Source organism: Erpetoichthys calabaricus, chromosome 7 (genome assembly GCF_900747795.2).
Source record: "Erpetoichthys calabaricus chromosome 7, fErpCal1.3, whole genome shotgun sequence".
Classification (NCBI taxonomy): Eukaryota; Metazoa; Chordata; class Cladistia; order Polypteriformes; family Polypteridae; genus Erpetoichthys; species Erpetoichthys calabaricus.
The window spans coordinates 98093444-98111863 of NC_041400.2; the positions used below are offsets into that span (position 1 = coordinate 98093444).

The 18420-nt window shown below is 37.4% G+C and overlaps 1 protein-coding gene across 1 annotated transcript in view; it reads left to right on the top strand.

Moving 5' to 3' along the window:
- Positions 1 to 18420, top strand: part of LOC114654133 (atrial natriuretic peptide receptor 1-like) — a 74062-nt gene that overhangs the window by 50041 nt on the left and 5601 nt on the right. Inside the window, exons 16-21 of the mRNA XM_051929460.1 lie at positions 776 to 877; positions 3107 to 3226; positions 6581 to 6674; positions 6942 to 7029; positions 12144 to 12283; positions 17960 to 18112. Of these exons, the coding sequence (XP_051785420.1) occupies positions 776 to 877; positions 3107 to 3226; positions 6581 to 6674; positions 6942 to 7029; positions 12144 to 12283; positions 17960 to 18112 (697 nt within the window). The remainder of the gene's footprint in view (positions 1 to 775; positions 878 to 3106; positions 3227 to 6580; positions 6675 to 6941; positions 7030 to 12143; positions 12284 to 17959; positions 18113 to 18420) is intronic.

Genomic DNA, 18420 nt, shown 5'->3' on the forward strand with positions numbered 1-18420 from the left:
GGTGTGTGGGTGTGTATATGTGTCCTGCGGTGGGCTGGCGCCCTGCCCAGGATTTGTTCCTGTCTTGCACCCTGTGTTGGCTGGGATTGGCTCCAGCAGACCCCCGTGACCCTATGTTAGGATATAGCGGGTTGGACAATGACCAACTGACTGACAATAAAGGGGATGGAGGAAAACATCAGTAATGTGCAATTATTTGAAAAAACCTTAGTTCCATTTTATGGTTTATCATTTTGTGAAAGTACATGAAGTTAAAATTTCTGAAAAATAAGGTGTGCTGTAGTGAATGGCACCACAGTCAAAAACTTGAATGTGTAGACTGCTGGTTTCAGCCCAGGCAATCTTCCTAATGCCATTTAGGAGCTGGGGCTGGTAGAGGGGGCTCCTCCAACCATAATTACTAAGTACTTTATCTCTGCAGCGACCAAAAACCATACTATGAAACCTCTACTCGTGGAGTAGTCAGACTTGCAAACTTCTTTCAAGCAATTGAAAGCTGACCATAGTGTTAGTGAGGACACTACTGTGTAGTTGTAGTTCTTTCATATGACCTTACTTTCCAATATACCCACCTTTATTTCTGTGAAGTCGCTTAACTAAATCCTAGCTGTTGTTCTAAGTTGGGGAATACTTAAGGATGCCCCTGTAGGTCCACAAAACTCAGATCTACAGGAGCTGTGAAGTTTATTATATATATAACACTCAAATCTTTTAATCAGTAATAATATTACAGAAAGCTAGTAGATTTCTGAAAGTGAATATTTACATTTTACAGACTGAGGACAGTTCACTTGAACATGCTTGCTGCCCTCCTTTACCTGAGTTAATAGCTGGCAAATCAGAAAACTCGTGTCCTTGCCCATCTGAATATGTGGAGGTAAGATCTTGGAATGCATATCATACTAACAAAAATGCAGGAAACTACACACACATAGTGCTATTTTGAGTAATCAAATGGCCTAATAAACAATTTTGAGCATTATTTTTTGGGGTGAAAATAAAGCTGAGAACAGTGTTTAGGGACTAATGATGGTGAAATGCTGTTATACCAGGGGTGGGCAATTTTGATTCTGGAGGGCCAAAGTGGCTGCTGGTTCCAACCCAACTGATTAATTAGAAACCAATACTTGAAATCTCAGACCTTATTTAATTTAATGGTTTGTTAGTCTTCAATGTTAGGTTCTTATATTAAAGATTTGTTGGATATCATCCAAATAATTTGAAGCCTAAAATGGATAATTTTCAGACTGTCACATATTTTTCTTAAGGGTGTTATTAAATCAAATAGTGCATGATGAATCCATAAAGGTGTAAATAGAAACAAGTTAGATGGAGAACTGCTGGCTCCTTTGCTAATAGGAAGCCATTAAAAACACTGAATGCCTCCGTTTAAGCCTGAAATTACAATAATCATTATTATAATCAATTATGGGTGGGGAACCTTAATATGCGAGACCTCTAAAATGCTGCAGAAAAATGTTATTTTAGCAATAACTGCTTGGTCAGCAATAATTGACTTCACATTAAGAAACTGGGTTGGAACAAAAACCTGCAGCCAATGTGGCCCTCCAGGACTGACGTTGCCCACCTGTGTGTTATACTGTTGGTAATGTGCTGAAGCAATTAAGAAAACGAAAAGACAAAAAATAATATTTATCATCCTCTCTTTTAACTAAACTTATTCTGAAGAGTGTAGCAGTGGTAACATGCTAAACAGAGCTGACCAGGCCATTCTGTTCTCGGCGACTTGTCCTAATCCCTACTAGGGAATTCTCAGATGCACCCAGGCCTGTTGAGAGATATAATTCATCCAACATGTCCTAGGTCTGCTTCTGGGTTTCATCTCAGTGGGATGTGCCTTGTACACCTCCCATGGACGGAGACAAGGAGGCATTCTAACTACTTACCCAAAAACACTTCAACTTACTTCTCTCAGTCTGGAGAAGCAGCAGGTCTACTCCAAGGTCATTCTAAAAATTGAGGTTCTAAACCTATCATGAAGAGTGGCCCCAGAAATCATGTACAGAAACCTCATTTAAGTCACTTTTATTCATAATCTTATATTTTCAGTCAGCTCTTAGACCTCATGACCAAAGGTGATGATCAGGATGTGTAATAAGTGGTGACTTAGTTCCCACTTCATCATAATGGTCTGGAGTGGCCTTTGCAAGATTGCTGCTGCTGCACCAGTTAGTTTCATTAATCACATGATCACCTCTTCTCTCACTCATGAAAATGACTCCAAGGTACTTGAAGTTCTCCGCTTGGAGCTACTGTTTACACTCCTTACCTGAAGATAAGAAGCCAATCTTTTTTGGGGAGAGGACCATGACCTCAGATTTAGAGGTAGTGATTGTCACTCTAACCATATCTCCCTCTGATACGAGCCATTCCTATGCGTGCCAGCAATCACAGTCAGATGAAGCCAAGCAGACATTACCAGCAAAAAGCAAGCATGTAATCTTTACGTTCCCAAAATAGATAATCTCCAGTCCTCACCTATGCCTTGATATCCTTGCCACTATGGAGCTTTTTGTTTACTGCAGCAACTTTGGCCACACAGATGGACCCAACGTCAACCAATGGCACTGCCGCATCAACCCTTCTGAAAAGGGAGTATCCACCCTGGTTAATAGCTTCCCTGTACTGACAAAAGAGGTGGAAATGTGGTGGACCACAAGAGCAGAGAAAAACTGGTCAGAAAATGAAACATAAGTCAGCAACTACTGCAGCTGCTGCCTTTTTTGTCTGCTGGTAACTCTAAGTCAAATCTGTAGACCCTCCTGCTAATACTGCATGGATGCTCTGTTTCTTCAACTTGACATTGCCCTTTACTACAGGTGTCTACAAATGGGTCTCAGAGTAATGAACATGACAAGCACCCATAACCTTCTTGCAGGTGGCTGGCATCAAACATAGTCCATTCAAATTCAATGAATATTTCACATGTAAAGTGCCTTCAGGCTGTGTTCATTGTACAAAGGGGCTATATAAAACATCTTGGTCGATCTCTGTTTTTTCCTTTTACACATTAGTAATTGTTCTTTGCCTTTCACCTTCCTTAATATTTCCCTTGTGTAATTCTTGCATATGTTCTCTTCCATAGCTAATAAGAAGGTGCAGAACACACAATGTCACTCAAAGGCCCACATTTGAACAAATAAAAAAGTTTCTGCATAGAATAAACCCAAGCAAAGTGAGCCCTGTGGATATGATGATGAACCTGGTATGTTAAAGTTTTAATCATATCATATCATAATCTAATCTTGCACCTATTGCAAAAAATAAAGGTTACAGACTGCTTTATATTGTTTAATAGAGGTTTTTGAAATAATGTTTCTGTTTTTCTTGCCTTTACTAATTGTAATTGCAGAGATGAAGATTATTTGTTAAGCTTTTTAAATATCTTGTAAGATAAAATTGCAGTACCAGTCAAAGAGCTTTAAGCAGACTGTCCATCAAGCTCTCAAATGCCAGACAAGTTCATTAGTATATGCATATTCCTCCTTCAACAAACATGCTGTACATTGATTTGTTTCAGTCTGCATACATTACTATTAGATGATCAAAGACCAATACAACAGGAGAAATTAGATAAAGTTTCTGCTGGTGACACTGGTCTCTTTATTTGACAGCTTGTTGTCTAGTGTAGCCATATAATACATTTCACAGCACACTCTTAACATACAATACTGCCTCTAGTACCACCCTACACACATCCCCTATGTCTACTTGTATAGTGAGTTCTGCTGTCCAGTTCTCATATTTTTATGAAATCTGCTGCTTTTTATATGTTTTTCATATTATTTGACACAGATAGTAGAGAGTGGTATCATTCCATTAATGGCTGTTTATGAGAGCATGGTAAATAAGTAACACCTTATTATAATGCTCACATTTTGGCTTCCTTAAGATATGAAGAAGGTCTAGGAGTCTCACTTAGTATTCCGCACTTCAGTTTCCTTCTTGTGTCATTGATGGCAGTGCTTTAACACTGATTACAAGGTGCCCCAATCTGTTGCTGTTTTCAATCCACTAAATCAGTGCTTTCTTCCCATCCAGTTTAGCCAATGTCACATTAAACGACTTCTAGTTAGGGAGGATGTCAGTCTTGATGATTACAGTTGATAATCTTGTCACCAGAGCATGTCATATTTTTCGACTAGTAATTTCAGAGTATATCACATTAGGTGACCGTGTAACAATTTTCCAGCATAGTTTTATGTTTACAAAGTATCACAAGCTCACTCCTTTTTCTGAAAGCAAGCCTGTGAATTTTACAACTGCCTCTGATTCACTAAGAGTAGGTAAATGAAGTCTGTGACTGAAAATTGCAGAAAAAGTTGTATAATGACCTTTGGCCGTTAGTAACTGAGAATTTTATATAGAGATTTACCAAATTACCAAAAAGTACAGGTCCCCATTATTTTACACATGTATAACTGTGCAAATTAAAAACACATAACAAAACAATGTCTAAACTTCCCAGAGATGATGTACCTTTGAGATATTTTCACTAGATACCCAAGCTACCTCCACTGCAATCTGAAGCAGCTCTCATGGGTATTACTGGATTAAAAATGAGAATTACCAATATCTGTCTCTATCCACAATGGCACATTTGTTGGCACTGGTACTTCATGGGTCCAGCCTCCTGGGTCCAAATTCCACACTCAGCCATGGTCTATGTCATGTCTGCACATCCTCTCTGTTTGTGTTTTCCTCCAAGCACTTTTGTTTTCCCATCCACATTCCAAAGACATTTGTGAGATTGCTTGACAAGTTTTCTGGCCACCCACAACCTTAAATTGAATTTAATGGGTTAGATAATTTATATGTGTAAATCTTTTCATGTTCACAAACCCTGGCATCAAAACTGACCCTAAACTATCAATAAATTACAATCCTGATATAGCTTCTGCAAAACCTTCTTTTAAATATAATATACATTAGAACTTCTCTGTTAATGACTGATGCTGGAAAACTTGGACATTCCATGAAGTCAGTTTTTTAACAAATATAATTTTGTGTTTGCTAGTCTCGGTGATAAAACATTTAAGGGCTTACAGTATGTTGAAAACTGCACTGTACAAGTTCTCACCAAATTATTCAAATCTACCCAAATCATTTTAATCTTTCTGTATAAAAGATTAATTTGAAAAAGGTAATCAAGCAGGAGGTCACAAAATGGTGGCATCCTTGAGGTCACTGGATAGTAAATTGTACTTTTTAATTCCAGAAGTTTATTACAGTTTATTTTTTTGTATAGCCCAAAATCACACAGGAAGTGCCGCAACGGGCTTTAACAGGCCCTGCCTCTTGACAGCCCCCCAGCCTTGACTCTCTAAGAAGACAAGGAAAAAACTCCCAAAAAAAACCTAGTAGGGAAAAATGGAAGAAACCTTGGGAAAGGCAGTTCAGAGAGAGACCTCTTTCCAGGTAGATTGGGCGTGCAGTGGGTGTCAAAAGAAGGGGGTCAATACAATACAGTACAGTACACAGAACAATTTCTCAATATAGTAAGAAATAAAAAAATATATATATATATAAATTTTTGAAGTACAGAGCAGAATTTAACAGTAGATGATATATCCCATAATAAGATTTGTATTTGTATAGAGTCCTGGAGACCTCATCCTTCAAGCTGCCTCCCCCATTAGTGCTGCATCGGGACATACTCATCTCTCATAAGCTTTCCCTCAAGTCTCAAATCTTCAGTTTCTTTATTATCCCCACAGGCAACACTGTGACTTTTTAAAACCAACATGCTTCCTGAATATTTTTACATATCTCCAATGCTTCCTGATTTAGAAATTAAATTAAAAAAACATCACTTTCAATGTTCATTTGCAGCATCACACTGAGTGGTATTTTCTTTTCCTTTATTTCTATAATAGGTTAGGTTTGCTACCTCCTAGAAGTTGTTTTTGTCCTGTTACAGTTTACTTTTTGAACTTTTGTCTTACCTTATTATTGTAAACACATTGAAATGATACTGTTGTTTAATTGTACTATACATAAACTGTATTATCTACAATTAGTATAAACTGAAAGCAAAGCCCAGCTGTTCATAACTGTTTTTGTAAAATATAAATGGTTACTATGCTGTCTGTGTATTCGTAAATACTTAATATTTGCTCACACTGTACTATTTGAATTAATTATTTTGTATCGTTTTATTGAGTTAACTTATTAAAGTTTGCAGATGTTTTTTTTATTCAAGAAATTGTTGGATTTGTGTAGCGGTTTGCACAGTGTTGGATTAATGGTGGGTTGTAATTGTGCTCTTTTGTGTTGGTAATGTCTTGTTTTTCATGTTTGCACCCAACCAATGTCAATTCTGGTATGTTTCACATGCTACCAATAAAGTGATTCTGATTCTGAAATAACTGTGGATGACAATTTTGGATGCAATGAAATAATATTGCACCCTCAAAGCCAGCACTCAGAATTTATACATTTAAACATTTGCTAAATTTTCATCCACACACAATTTCTAAATTATATTTTGCCTTATACTAACAGTTGTTCAGTGTTCATATTTTCCATCAATCACTGCTTTCTTAACTTATTTTTGTAGATGGAAAAATATAGTAAACACCTGGAAGTGTTGGTAGGTGAACGGACCCAGGACTTGATGCATGAAAAGCAAAAAACAGATCGCTTGCTGTACAGTAAGTTATAATGCAGGCAGCACCACTGTGTAGAGTAGTAGTGTCTTACAAAATAGGACAATTCTGGCAGCTTTGTATGCAACAATTAAATTTCGTCCTTTATCATATCTGTAGTACTGTATATGTGTGTTGTTTTGCACATTTATAACAGCAATAAAATTATCTATGGTTTTGAAATGTTATCAATAAACATTTTGATGGAGATGATAGGATATTCTAACAGTTATAATACTTCTGACACTACTAATCTCAGTTGCTTGTTTGCAGGTATGCTCCCCAAACAAGTAGCTGATGACCTAAGACAAGGAAAACCATCTCAAGCTCAAAGTTATGTCAGTGCAACGGTATTTTTCAGGTAGGCTGAACTGTTAAAAAAAAAAAAAATTGCATTTGTCATTTAGATAACTTTGAGTAGCTTGACATTAGTTATTGAAAACTTCATATACTGTATATACTAAATGACCACTTTTTTAGGGAAACCTACCATATGATAAGTTGATTCAACATTTATTTCCACTTGCTGACTGTTTGAATTGTGTGAGAGAAAGAAAGAAAGACAGAATGAATTCAGTTCAGAATGATAGAGAAGATGATGAGCAATTCCAGTTTCCTCTTATCTAATTGCAAAGTCATCATTCAGGATCAGCATTTTTCTACTTAAACCCCATCTCACATGACTTTCACTGCACCATTTCCTACTAGTGTACAGTATATCTCAATATAACATACAATACAAACAGTGAGCATGTGGCAGAAAATGTCAAGAGCAAAATAGAAACAGTCCACAAAGCAAAATAAAATAGAAGTCAAAGCTAAAATAGAAGTCAAAGTTCCTTTTAACTTCCATAAATGTACTTCTTTATACATTTTAAATGTTAAGCCACTTGGCACAGAGATATCATCTAGGAACAAACTATTTAGGTTAACTGAACCATGAATTTCCCCATTAGTAGCTAATAACCTTGAACACTCTACAGATTCATAAGCACAGTAATTAATTGGGTACTGTAATCTACACCTTGACAATTAAGAAGCAATGGCCTTCAAGTAATCATACTTAGGTTGCTCATCAACTAGTATTCAAGCAGCTGTGTATGCACTGCAGTTGGACACAAACCAAGAAAATATGGAATGAAAGCAACATCCACAAAAATCACAACAAATCTGCCACTTGATCTAAAGCAAGAATGTCATGGCAAGAAATAATGAAATCCAAATAGACATGAAGGTATCTGGTTGAAAATTAAACTGATGGCCTACCATATATAGAAGAGGTCTGCTTTATTTGTAGTAGACTTCAACATAATTATTTGCCAAATTAAACCCTGTGAAATCAATATCAAAAGAGTAAATTATGAGTATTCTTCTTCTTCTTTCGGCTGCTCCCATTAGGGGTTGCCACAGCGGATCATCTTCTTCCATATCTTTCTGTCCTCTGCATCTTGTTCTGTTACACCCATCACCTGCATGTCCCCTCTCACCACATCCATAAACCTTCTCTTAGGCCTTCCTCTTTTTCTCTTCCTTGGCAGCTCTATCCTTAGCATCCTTCTCCCAATATACCCAGCGTCTCTCCTCTGCACATGTCCAAACTAACGCAATCTCGCCTCTCTGACTTTGTCTCCCAACTGTCCAAATTGAGCTGACCCTCAAATGTACTCATTTCTAATCCTATCCATCCTCGTCACACCCAGTGCAAATCTTAACATCTTTAACTCTGCTACCTCCAGCTCTGTTTCCTGCTTTCTGGTCAGTGCCACCGTCTCCAACCCATATAACATAGCTGGTCTCACTACCATCCTCTAGACATTCCCTTTCACTCTTGCTGATACCCGTCTGTCACAAATTATTCCTGACACTCTTCTCCACCCATTCCACCCTGCCTGCACTCTCTTTTTCACCTCTCTTCCACAATCCCCATTACTCTGCTTTGTTGATCCCAAGTATTTTAAACTCATCCACCTTCGCCAGCTCTACTCCCTGCATCCTCACCACTCCACTGACCTCCCTCTCATTTACACACATGTATTCTGTCTTGTTCCTACTGACCTTCATACCTCTCCTCTCTAGAGCATATCTCCACTTCTCCAGGGTCTCCTCAACCTGCTCCCTACTATTGCTACAGATCACAATGTCATCAGCAAACATCATAGTCCACAGGGACTCCTGTCTAATGTCGTCTGTCAACCTGTCAACATTGCAAATAAGAAAGGGCTCAGAGCTGATCCCTGATGTAATCCCACCTCCACATTGAATGCATCTGTCACTCCTACCGCAGACCTCACCACTGTCACACTTCCCTCGTACATATCCTGTACAACTCTTACATACTTTTCTGCCACTCCCGACTTCCTCATACAATACCACAGCTCTTCTCAAGGCACCCTGTCATATGCTTTCTCCAGGTCCACAAAGACACAATTCAGCTCCTTCTGGCCTTCTCTAAACTTCTCCATCAACACCCTCAGAGCAAACATTGCATCTGTGGTGCTCTTTCTTGTCATGAAACCATACCATCACCTCACTTCTTAACCGAGCTTCCACTACTCTTTCCCATAACTTCTCGCTGTGGCTCATCAATTTTATCCCCCTGTAGTTACTGCAGTCCTGCACATCACCCTTATTCTTAAACATCAGTACCAGTACACTTCTTCTCCACTCCTCAGGCATCCTCTCACTTTCCAAGATTCCATTAAACAATCTGGTTAAAACCATCACAAACATAATAATAAATAATTTTTAATAATAATAATAATTATTTGCATTTATATAACAGTTTTCTCACTACTCAAAGCACTCCGCAATTGCAGGTTAAGGGCCTTGCTCAAGGGCCTAACAGAGCAGAGTCCATATTGGCATTTACGGGATTCAAACCGGCAACCTTCCAATTGGCAGTGAAGATCCTTAGCCACAGAACCACCACTCTGCCTGTAATTAATGATTACTGTAGTCATATAACTGACCTGCCATGTTGAATAAATAAAAATAAAAAATTGGATGAAATTAAATGATTTTAAAATATTCCCAAATGAGTTCCAAACAATATGAAAATTTAAAAAGTGAGATCAAAAACCAAATGAAAATGTGTACTGTAACAATTATTCAATACAGGTGCTGGTCATAAAATTAGAATATCATGACAAAGTTGATTTATTTCAGTAATTCCATTCAAAAAGTGAAACTTGTATATTAGATTCATTCATTACACACAGACTGATGTATTTCAAATGTTTATTTCTTTTAATGTTTGATTATAACTGACAACTAATGAAAGTCCCAAATTCAGTATCTCGGAAAATTAGAATATTGTGAAAAGGTTCAATATTGAAGATACCTGGTGCCACACTCTAATCAGCTAATTAACTCAAAACACCTGCAAAAGCCTTTAAATGGTCTCTCAGTCTAGTTCTGTAGGCTACACAATCATGGGGAAGACTGCTGACTTGACAGTTGTCCAAAAGACGACCATTGACACCTTGCACAAGGAGGGCAAGACACAAAAGGTCATTGCTAAAGAGGCTGGCTGTTCACAGAGCTCTGTGTCCAAGCACATTAATAGAGAGGCGAAGGGAAGGACAAGATGTGGTAGAAAAAAGTGTACAAGCAATAGGGATAACCGCACCCAGGAGAGGATTTTGAAACAAAACCCATTCAAAAATGTGGGGGAGATTCACAAAGAGTGGACTGCAGCTGGAGTCAGTGCTTCAAGAACCACCACGCACAGACGTATGCAATGCTGTCGCATTCCTTGTGTCAAGCCACTCTTGAACAAGAGACAGCGTCAGAAGCGTCTCGCCTTTGAACTGCTGCTTAGTGGTCCAAAGTTATGTTCTCTGATGAAAGTAAATTTTGCATTTCCTTTGGAAATCAAGGTCCCAGAGTCTGGAGGAAGAGAGGAGAGGCACAGAATCCACATTGCGTGAGGTCCAGTGTAAAGTTTCCACAGTCAGTGATGGTTTGGGGTGCCATGTCATCTGCTGGTGTTGGTCCATTGTGTTTTCTGAGGTCCAAGGTCAATGCAGCCGTCTACCAGGAAGTTTTAGACCACCTCATGCTTCCTGCTGCTGACGAACTTTATGGAGATGCAGATTTAATTTTCCAACAGGAATTGGCACCTGCACACAGTGCCAAAGCTACCAGCACTTGGTTTAACGACCATGGTATCCCTGTTCTTGATTGGCCAGCAAACTCGCCTGACCTTAACCCCATAGAAAATCTATGGGGTATTGTGAAGAGGAAGATGCAATACGCCAGACCCAACAATTCAGAAGAGCTGAAGGCCACTATCAGAGCAACATGGGCTCTCATAACACCTGAGCAGTGTCACAGACTGATCGACTCCATGCCACACCACATTGCTGCAATAAACCAGGCCAAAGCTAATTTTCCGAGATACTGAATTTGGGACTTTCATTAGTTGTCAGTTATAATCATCAACATTAAAAGAAATAAACATTTGAAATACATCAGTCTGTGTGTAATGAATGAATCTAATATACAAGGTTCACTTTTTGAATGGAATTACTGAAATAAATCAACTTTGTCATGATATTCTAATTTTATGACCAGCACCTGTATACAAAGCAGAAAAGCAAAATAACTGGACAGTCTAAGAAGGACACATGTTCTCATACATCCAGGCTTGACTGGGAGTGACTTTAAAACATCAGATAATTCATGTCACTTTGCCTTCAAAATAAAACTAAGAAATTATTATTCAAATAAAAACAATTGAAATCTGAATTAAACATAAAATTACTCATGCATAGGTTTTCCTTCTGTTATTCTAGATTTCCTCCCACATTTCTAATGACATGCAGGATATGTTGACTGACTACTCCTCCATATTCCAGATTGGCCCTGTGTGAATGTGGATGTGGGCATTTGTGTGATGCGATAGCCCAGAACTCTATAAAGGCCTGTTTCCCACCTTGCACCTGTGCTGCTCCAGACACTGCAACCTTACTTTAGGGGTTTCTAAAGTTTTATTAAAATAAATAGAAATATGTTAAATAACAGTACATTACATTTGAATTGTCCTAATATCTTAAATTTATTTGAGTTATTTTTATGTGGGTAATGTAATGAGTTTTATTTAAGTATCATTAATGTCCTTATACAGTTAATTGAAAGGGTTTGTCATGATACACAGATAGATGGATAGACAAACAATTATTCATAGCAGAATTCATAGTGTGTAAAAAAAAAAAAAAAAAAAAAAAGCATTGCCTGTAAACTATGGGTGCATTAATGTACAGAGGTTCATAGTGTACAGTTGCTGATGAAGCTAATTTGAACACACAGAAACTAGAATAAAAGAGAAAACTAGGTAAAAGACTGTAACTAAAGACTTACACACTGTATTTTTGTCTTGGCTAACTTAACTGGTAAGAGATTCACATTCAATTTGCATCTGAGTGTTATTTTTATTGCGTCAAATTATATTTTACTGTTTTCATTGTTTTATAGCGATATTGTTGGATTCACTCAACTTTCAAGTACAAGCACTCCTTACCAAGTTGTGGAATTCCTAAACAAACTTTACACTACATTTGATGAAATTATCGATAATTATGATGTGTACAAGGTTGAAACGATAGGGGATGCATGTAAGTACATTATACTTTTTACCAAATTACTCAACAAAATAATACATTTCTAGACTACCAGGATAAACATTCAAAACAACATAGAAAATCAAAAAGTAGGAAATGAAAATACATAAAAATGTATTGTGTTTTGAGTGAATTTCTGTCTATTTCTAAAACATTTTAATGGCTCCAGACCTTGAGTAACAGCTAATGTATGAATAACCACTCACCAATTTTCTGTACCATTGGTACATGCTGAGAAATCAAGAAGTAAAGCAGGGTCACATTCTGAATAGATTTACCTATCAAAACACACATTAATTCATGGAGGGCCTATTTAGAGTTTTCAGGTATTCTAACCAGATGTTTTAAACTGCTTTAGAACAGTTTAAACTTCAGGTATGTAATGTGAATTAGGATCCAGAAGTGCTACTCACTGGCACATCAAGCAGTTCTTACTGTACCTGTTTTCAAACCAACAAGTATACAATATGTGTTCATGCAATCTAGTGCAGTACACACACAGTATAACTATGCACCTTGTACATGTGTTCCAGAGGAATCTTTAGTTTTGTTAAAAATATACTTAATATAGACACTACTATACTAACACTGGATGCAATGCTGGACATATTGTACCTACAAAAATAATAATTCTATAACATCATATCTAACTACAAAAACCTTTACAATCAACAAGTATGTTTAATAGTACTCATATTTTTTCCCCTCACAGTTCTTCACACACACACCATAAACTAATATTGGTAAAGTTCAGGGAAATGCAGGGACTGGCACAGTTTTTTTTTCTTTTCTTTGCCAGGCACAGCACTGCAGCCCACTAGAATACACTTCTATATTTAACAAATTAAACCCTTCAGTGTTCATACATACAAGCAATACAATGTACTGTACCAGGCCTTTTCAGATCCAAGTTTAAAGGAAACCAGCTGTCCACCTAGAGAAAAATTAGAAAACAGCTACTGTATATGCTTACTTGGAGAAACCAACTATGATAGAAAAATAAAAATAATACTAATGTTATGCATTACTAATTTGATCATTTTTCAAAGCTGTCTGTCTTGCACATTAGTATTATACTTTACCTGGAAATGGTTGTGTACACAAAGGATGGCTATTTGAACACAGCTGGAATATCGCATGCAATTTTCCTGCTTGTTGTTAAACTACACACTTCATAATGACGACTGTGCCTTTTTGTTCCTGCAAAATGCAAGTACTTGGAGAAATCCATAATTCTATTTTTATTACTTTAGATATTATATTTTGTGGATAAAAGAAATTTGATTTTATGTACAAACTTACCTGGCTACAGATTTGTTTGCATTTTTGTCTCTGACTTTTATTTAATTAATTTTATATTAAATAATGCATCTTTTTATCTTTTTGTTGAAATTAAAAGTTGAAGTTCCACACCATTGCATTTTAAAACTACGACACTTATTGTCTATTCAAGTTTCTTTATTTTTTGTCATAGCTGTAAGTTCTAATACCTTCTTTTAAGCTAAAAGCAGCTTTTCAAAGGTAAACATCATACTGTGCACTACCACATGCACCATACTGCCAGCAGCAACCCCGGCCCCAGGACCTGCCATGGCACAATGGCTGCAAACATCAGCGACTGAACAGAGTCGGAATGGTACAGTTTGGAATGTTTCCTAGTAGACCATTTACAAAAATAACTAAAAATGAAATATGCTGCCTTACTTGTTCATATAATTGATATTTGCTAAACCTGAGTCTGCAATACTGTTATGGAAATTTGTAAGCAGCTGTTGAGTTGATGAGTCTGAAAATTAATGGATAGCTGGATACTCTACATCTAAAGCACTTTGGCACAGTGTTCACCGTGAAAGCTGCAATGTAAAATATAACAAAGCATCCTTAAACCCTCTTAATCCAATCCTTGTTTTGTTTTTGTATCCTATGAATGACTTGAAGAGCTAGCTCAGCCATATTGTATGTGCAGTATTCAGAAAATCAACGAAAGGGTGAATTATTTAGTACTAAACTGAAAGCATAGTGTAGATGTCCTAATGCTGCAGTGGTGTGTAAATTTTCTGTCAAATTATTGTATTTACATTGTAAATTAAACATATTTTATAAATAGTTGACTGTTTCTGTGTGATATTATTACTAATAGTGCTTCTCTAGACAATCTCATATAGGAATCACTTTTTTATTAGTGAACCAGCTGTTATCTTGATTCCTGTATTCTTGTAACAGTTTCGTTCATGCAGCATATCCCCAGAATAATGAAATTATGGGTTAAGTGGTAGGGTGGCACGGTGGCGCAGTGGGTAGTGCTGCTGCCTCGCAGTTGGGAGACCTAGGGACCCGGGTTCGCTTCCCGGGCCCTCCCTGCGTGGAGTTTGCATGTTCTCCCCGTGTCTGCGTGGGTTTCCTCCGGGCGCTCCGGTTTCCTCCCACAGTCCAAAGACATACTGGTTAGGTGGATTGGCGATTCTAAATTGGCCCTAGTGTATGCTTGGTGTGTGGGTGTGTTTGTGTGTGTCCTGCGGTGGGTTGGCACCCTGCCCGGGATTGGTTCCTGCCTTGTGCCCTGTGTCGGCTGGGATTGGCTCCAGCAGACCCCCGTGACCCTGTGTTCGGATTCAGCGGGTTGGAAAATGGATGGATGGATGGTAGGGTGGCATGGTGGTACAGTTCTTAGTGATAGTGCTTCACAACTCAAAAGTCCATGTCCTGGCTTGTGTCTCTACCTGTATAGTAGACTAATATATAATAAACTAATATATTAGTTTGAATATTCATCTCAGGTCTGTATGAGATTTTATCCCACCCATGGAAGATCTGTGTGTTAATTGGTAACTGTCAACTGTACCCTGTCCTTTGTTGATTCCTGCCTTGTGCTTATTGCTCCATTTGATAGCAATCCTATATTGGATTAAGCAGTTTTACAAAACAGATAAATACATTTTTAGTGAGCCAAATTAATTACATTTCTGGAGGTCAGAGGCTTTATGTCTCTTGCACAAAACATAGTCCTTGTGTTTTAATCACGGCCTGTAGCTTCAGGCTTTAAGTGGAATTCGGAAAACAAAAATTGCTGTGGTGGAGTATTGCAATATTTTTTTACAGCATATCATTGATACATTCTAGACAAACATCAGGATTTTTTTTCATCTTTTTTTAATTTAACATCCATAAAAATGTTGATACGCTGCCTTCTATTAATACAATTGCATGACAAAATGAATTGTTTCTGTATAACCACAGATGGCACATCACTAATGTTAGCAATGCCGCAGAGACTCTAATACAAACTGCTCTGTCAATAATTGGGCTGAGTATTTGAAGAACTTTTAAGCTTTTGCGGCACATGTGAGAGTCTGGAGGTAATGCATTTATTGATACTTACATAACAAAACTGCATTGTTTCCATCTTCTGGATGATGCGCCGCTAACATCAGCAATGCAGTGTTACAGAAAAGAAAGAACTTAGTAGGAGACATGCATATGAAAATCAAGTGTTCCAGCAATCTACAAACTTGGGTTGTCACTTCACTCCAGGTTTATTACTTCCTCTTGTGCACAGAAGAGTATGAGAATTTTATGTCAGGGAATCCTCAGTTAAAATCACTTGTCACATGCAAATAGGAATTTCTCTGTACTCTGTATATTAATGACCCCACAAACCTATAGATATTCAGCTGTTGTAATCACAAATGCCAAATAAATAATTGTGTAAACATCATGATAATGTTGTAAAGACCTGTAATACATCTGTGAATATACATGGGTATAATCAACAATATGTAAAATGCACATTGGTATGTATTAAATTGATATATACAAATGAATATGAAACATTTTAGTCTCATTTATTGGCCAACAGCCACACATTTTTGCCTATAAGTGATATGATTTCTACTTTTTCAATAAAAAAAAAAAAAAGATATTGCAAAATACTACAGAACTAAATTGTAATACTTAATAAGCTGCCCAGTATTGTAAGCAAATTACAGTATTATCGCACCATTACCTAAATATCGAGATTCCTGGCAGTTTCCATGTATCATGATCCAGGGCAAACACACAAGATACTGCTTTGTTACTGCAGGGCACCATTTGTCCACATTTCCCAAATAGGCAAAGCAGAAAGTAAGGTACAAGTAAGGAAACACAATAGTTTAATTGTATCATTTGCAAGAAATGAGAACAATCGGTGCACACTCACAGTTTCATTTGGTTTTCCATTGATTGCACCAGTCACTGCTCTGTGCAACAATCTGTACTCTGTCAAGCATGTGCAGTGTGTTATATTTTTATACTTTGTTTTGGGTTTTTTTTAATAAGATGTTTTGGTTGAACAAGATGAAGATTTCATATATGCTTTAAAGGATGAGAAATGTTCCTAAGACAAATTGACTAAAAATGATTTAGAGGTTATAGGTAGTGTGGTTTGCACACCATTAATAACTATACTCAAAACAGTAGTTAATAACAAGTTTAATATTCAGGTATAGATAGATAGATACTTTATTAATCCCAAGGGGAAATTCACATACTCCAGCAGCAGCATACTGATACAAAAAACAATATTAAATGGGCTTTACATATACTGCAGATTAAAGCAGACCTTTATGACTAGGGAAATGTACATTATTTTATTCTTATTTATTTTTTTAATTATTTCTGGCAAACTGTTATTTTTTGTAGGTGATTCCATAGAATTGTGAATTTCCCCTTGGGATTAATAAAGTATCTATCTATCTATCTATCTATCTAGAAGCCTGATAGTGCAGAGGTAAATGCTGCTGTCTCAGAATATGGGTTATTCTTCATATACTCTGGATTTCCTTCACTTACAAAAGGCCTGCATTCTAGGTTGATTTGTCACTCAAAGTCAACACAGTCTGTGTTAATGCGGCCAAGCAAATGAGTGGGTAATGAAAAACTATAAATGTCAAACTAGCAAAGAAGCTTTACCAAACTCACTTGCAGCTGCTTTCACCTACCTTTACCAGACATCAGTTACATAACATACAGTAAAGGGCTGGATGTCCAGTTTTTCATTGGTACTGAAAGGCCTGCTTTGGCCCTGAAACTCTCCTCCTCTTAGCACACAAAGTATAATACTTTATAAGTAATATGACAGTTTAATAAAACCTTTAACACCTGAAAAACAATATATAGTTACAGTAGATGTGATGATAAGCAGAATGGTTGATGAACAAGATGACTTCATAAACATACTGGCATGTTAACTGGCTACTCTAAATTAACATGTGAGTTAATGAAAATGCATGCGTAACTCAAAGTGCTGATCAAAGAGACCCTGACCTGATGAGTGGCACAGTGTTTAGCTTAGTTGCCTCACAACACCAATACACTGGGATCAAATATTGATGGGCTCCTCATGTAGGCTGGGCTCTCTGGTGATTCAGAATTGGAAAGATTTGTGTGAGTGTATCCTGCTATGGACTGGCATCCAGTCCTGGTTTCATTCCTGCCCCATGTTCCAGATTAGGCTCTGGCTACCCACCCAACTGCAATGAATTAGATCCGGACCTCCAGAAAGCAAGAAAAAGGCCTCAGGAACAGATGTTTTAGTAATTCATCGGTCAATGATTATACTTTTACTTGATTCTGACTGTTTTAGAACTTAATTTTTGTTGAAATAATGAAACAAAAAATCTTTTTTTTCAGACATGGTAGTATCAGGAGTACCAAAAGAGAATGGCATTAAACATGCCAGTGAAATTGCTTGCATGGCTCTTGATCTTGTTGCTGTTTGCAGAACATTTAGAATTCCACATAAACCAAACACTCAGCTGCAGATTCGAGCTGGAATTCATTCAGGTAAGAGGAAAACATTTCTTTGTTGTTTATTTATTTATGTATGTATTTATTTATTGTTATTTATTGTTTACAGTTGTTAAAGCTGACCAATATACTAAATCATTTTAATCAAGTGCTTCATATATGGTGCACATTATTTCCATCCATTATCCAACCCGCTATATCCTAACTACAGGGTCATGGGGGTCTGCTGGAGTCAATCCCAGCCAACACAGGGTGCAAGGCAGGGAACAAACCCCGGGCAGGGCGCCAGCCCACCGCAGGGCACACACACACACCAAGCACACATTAGGGACAATCTAGAATTG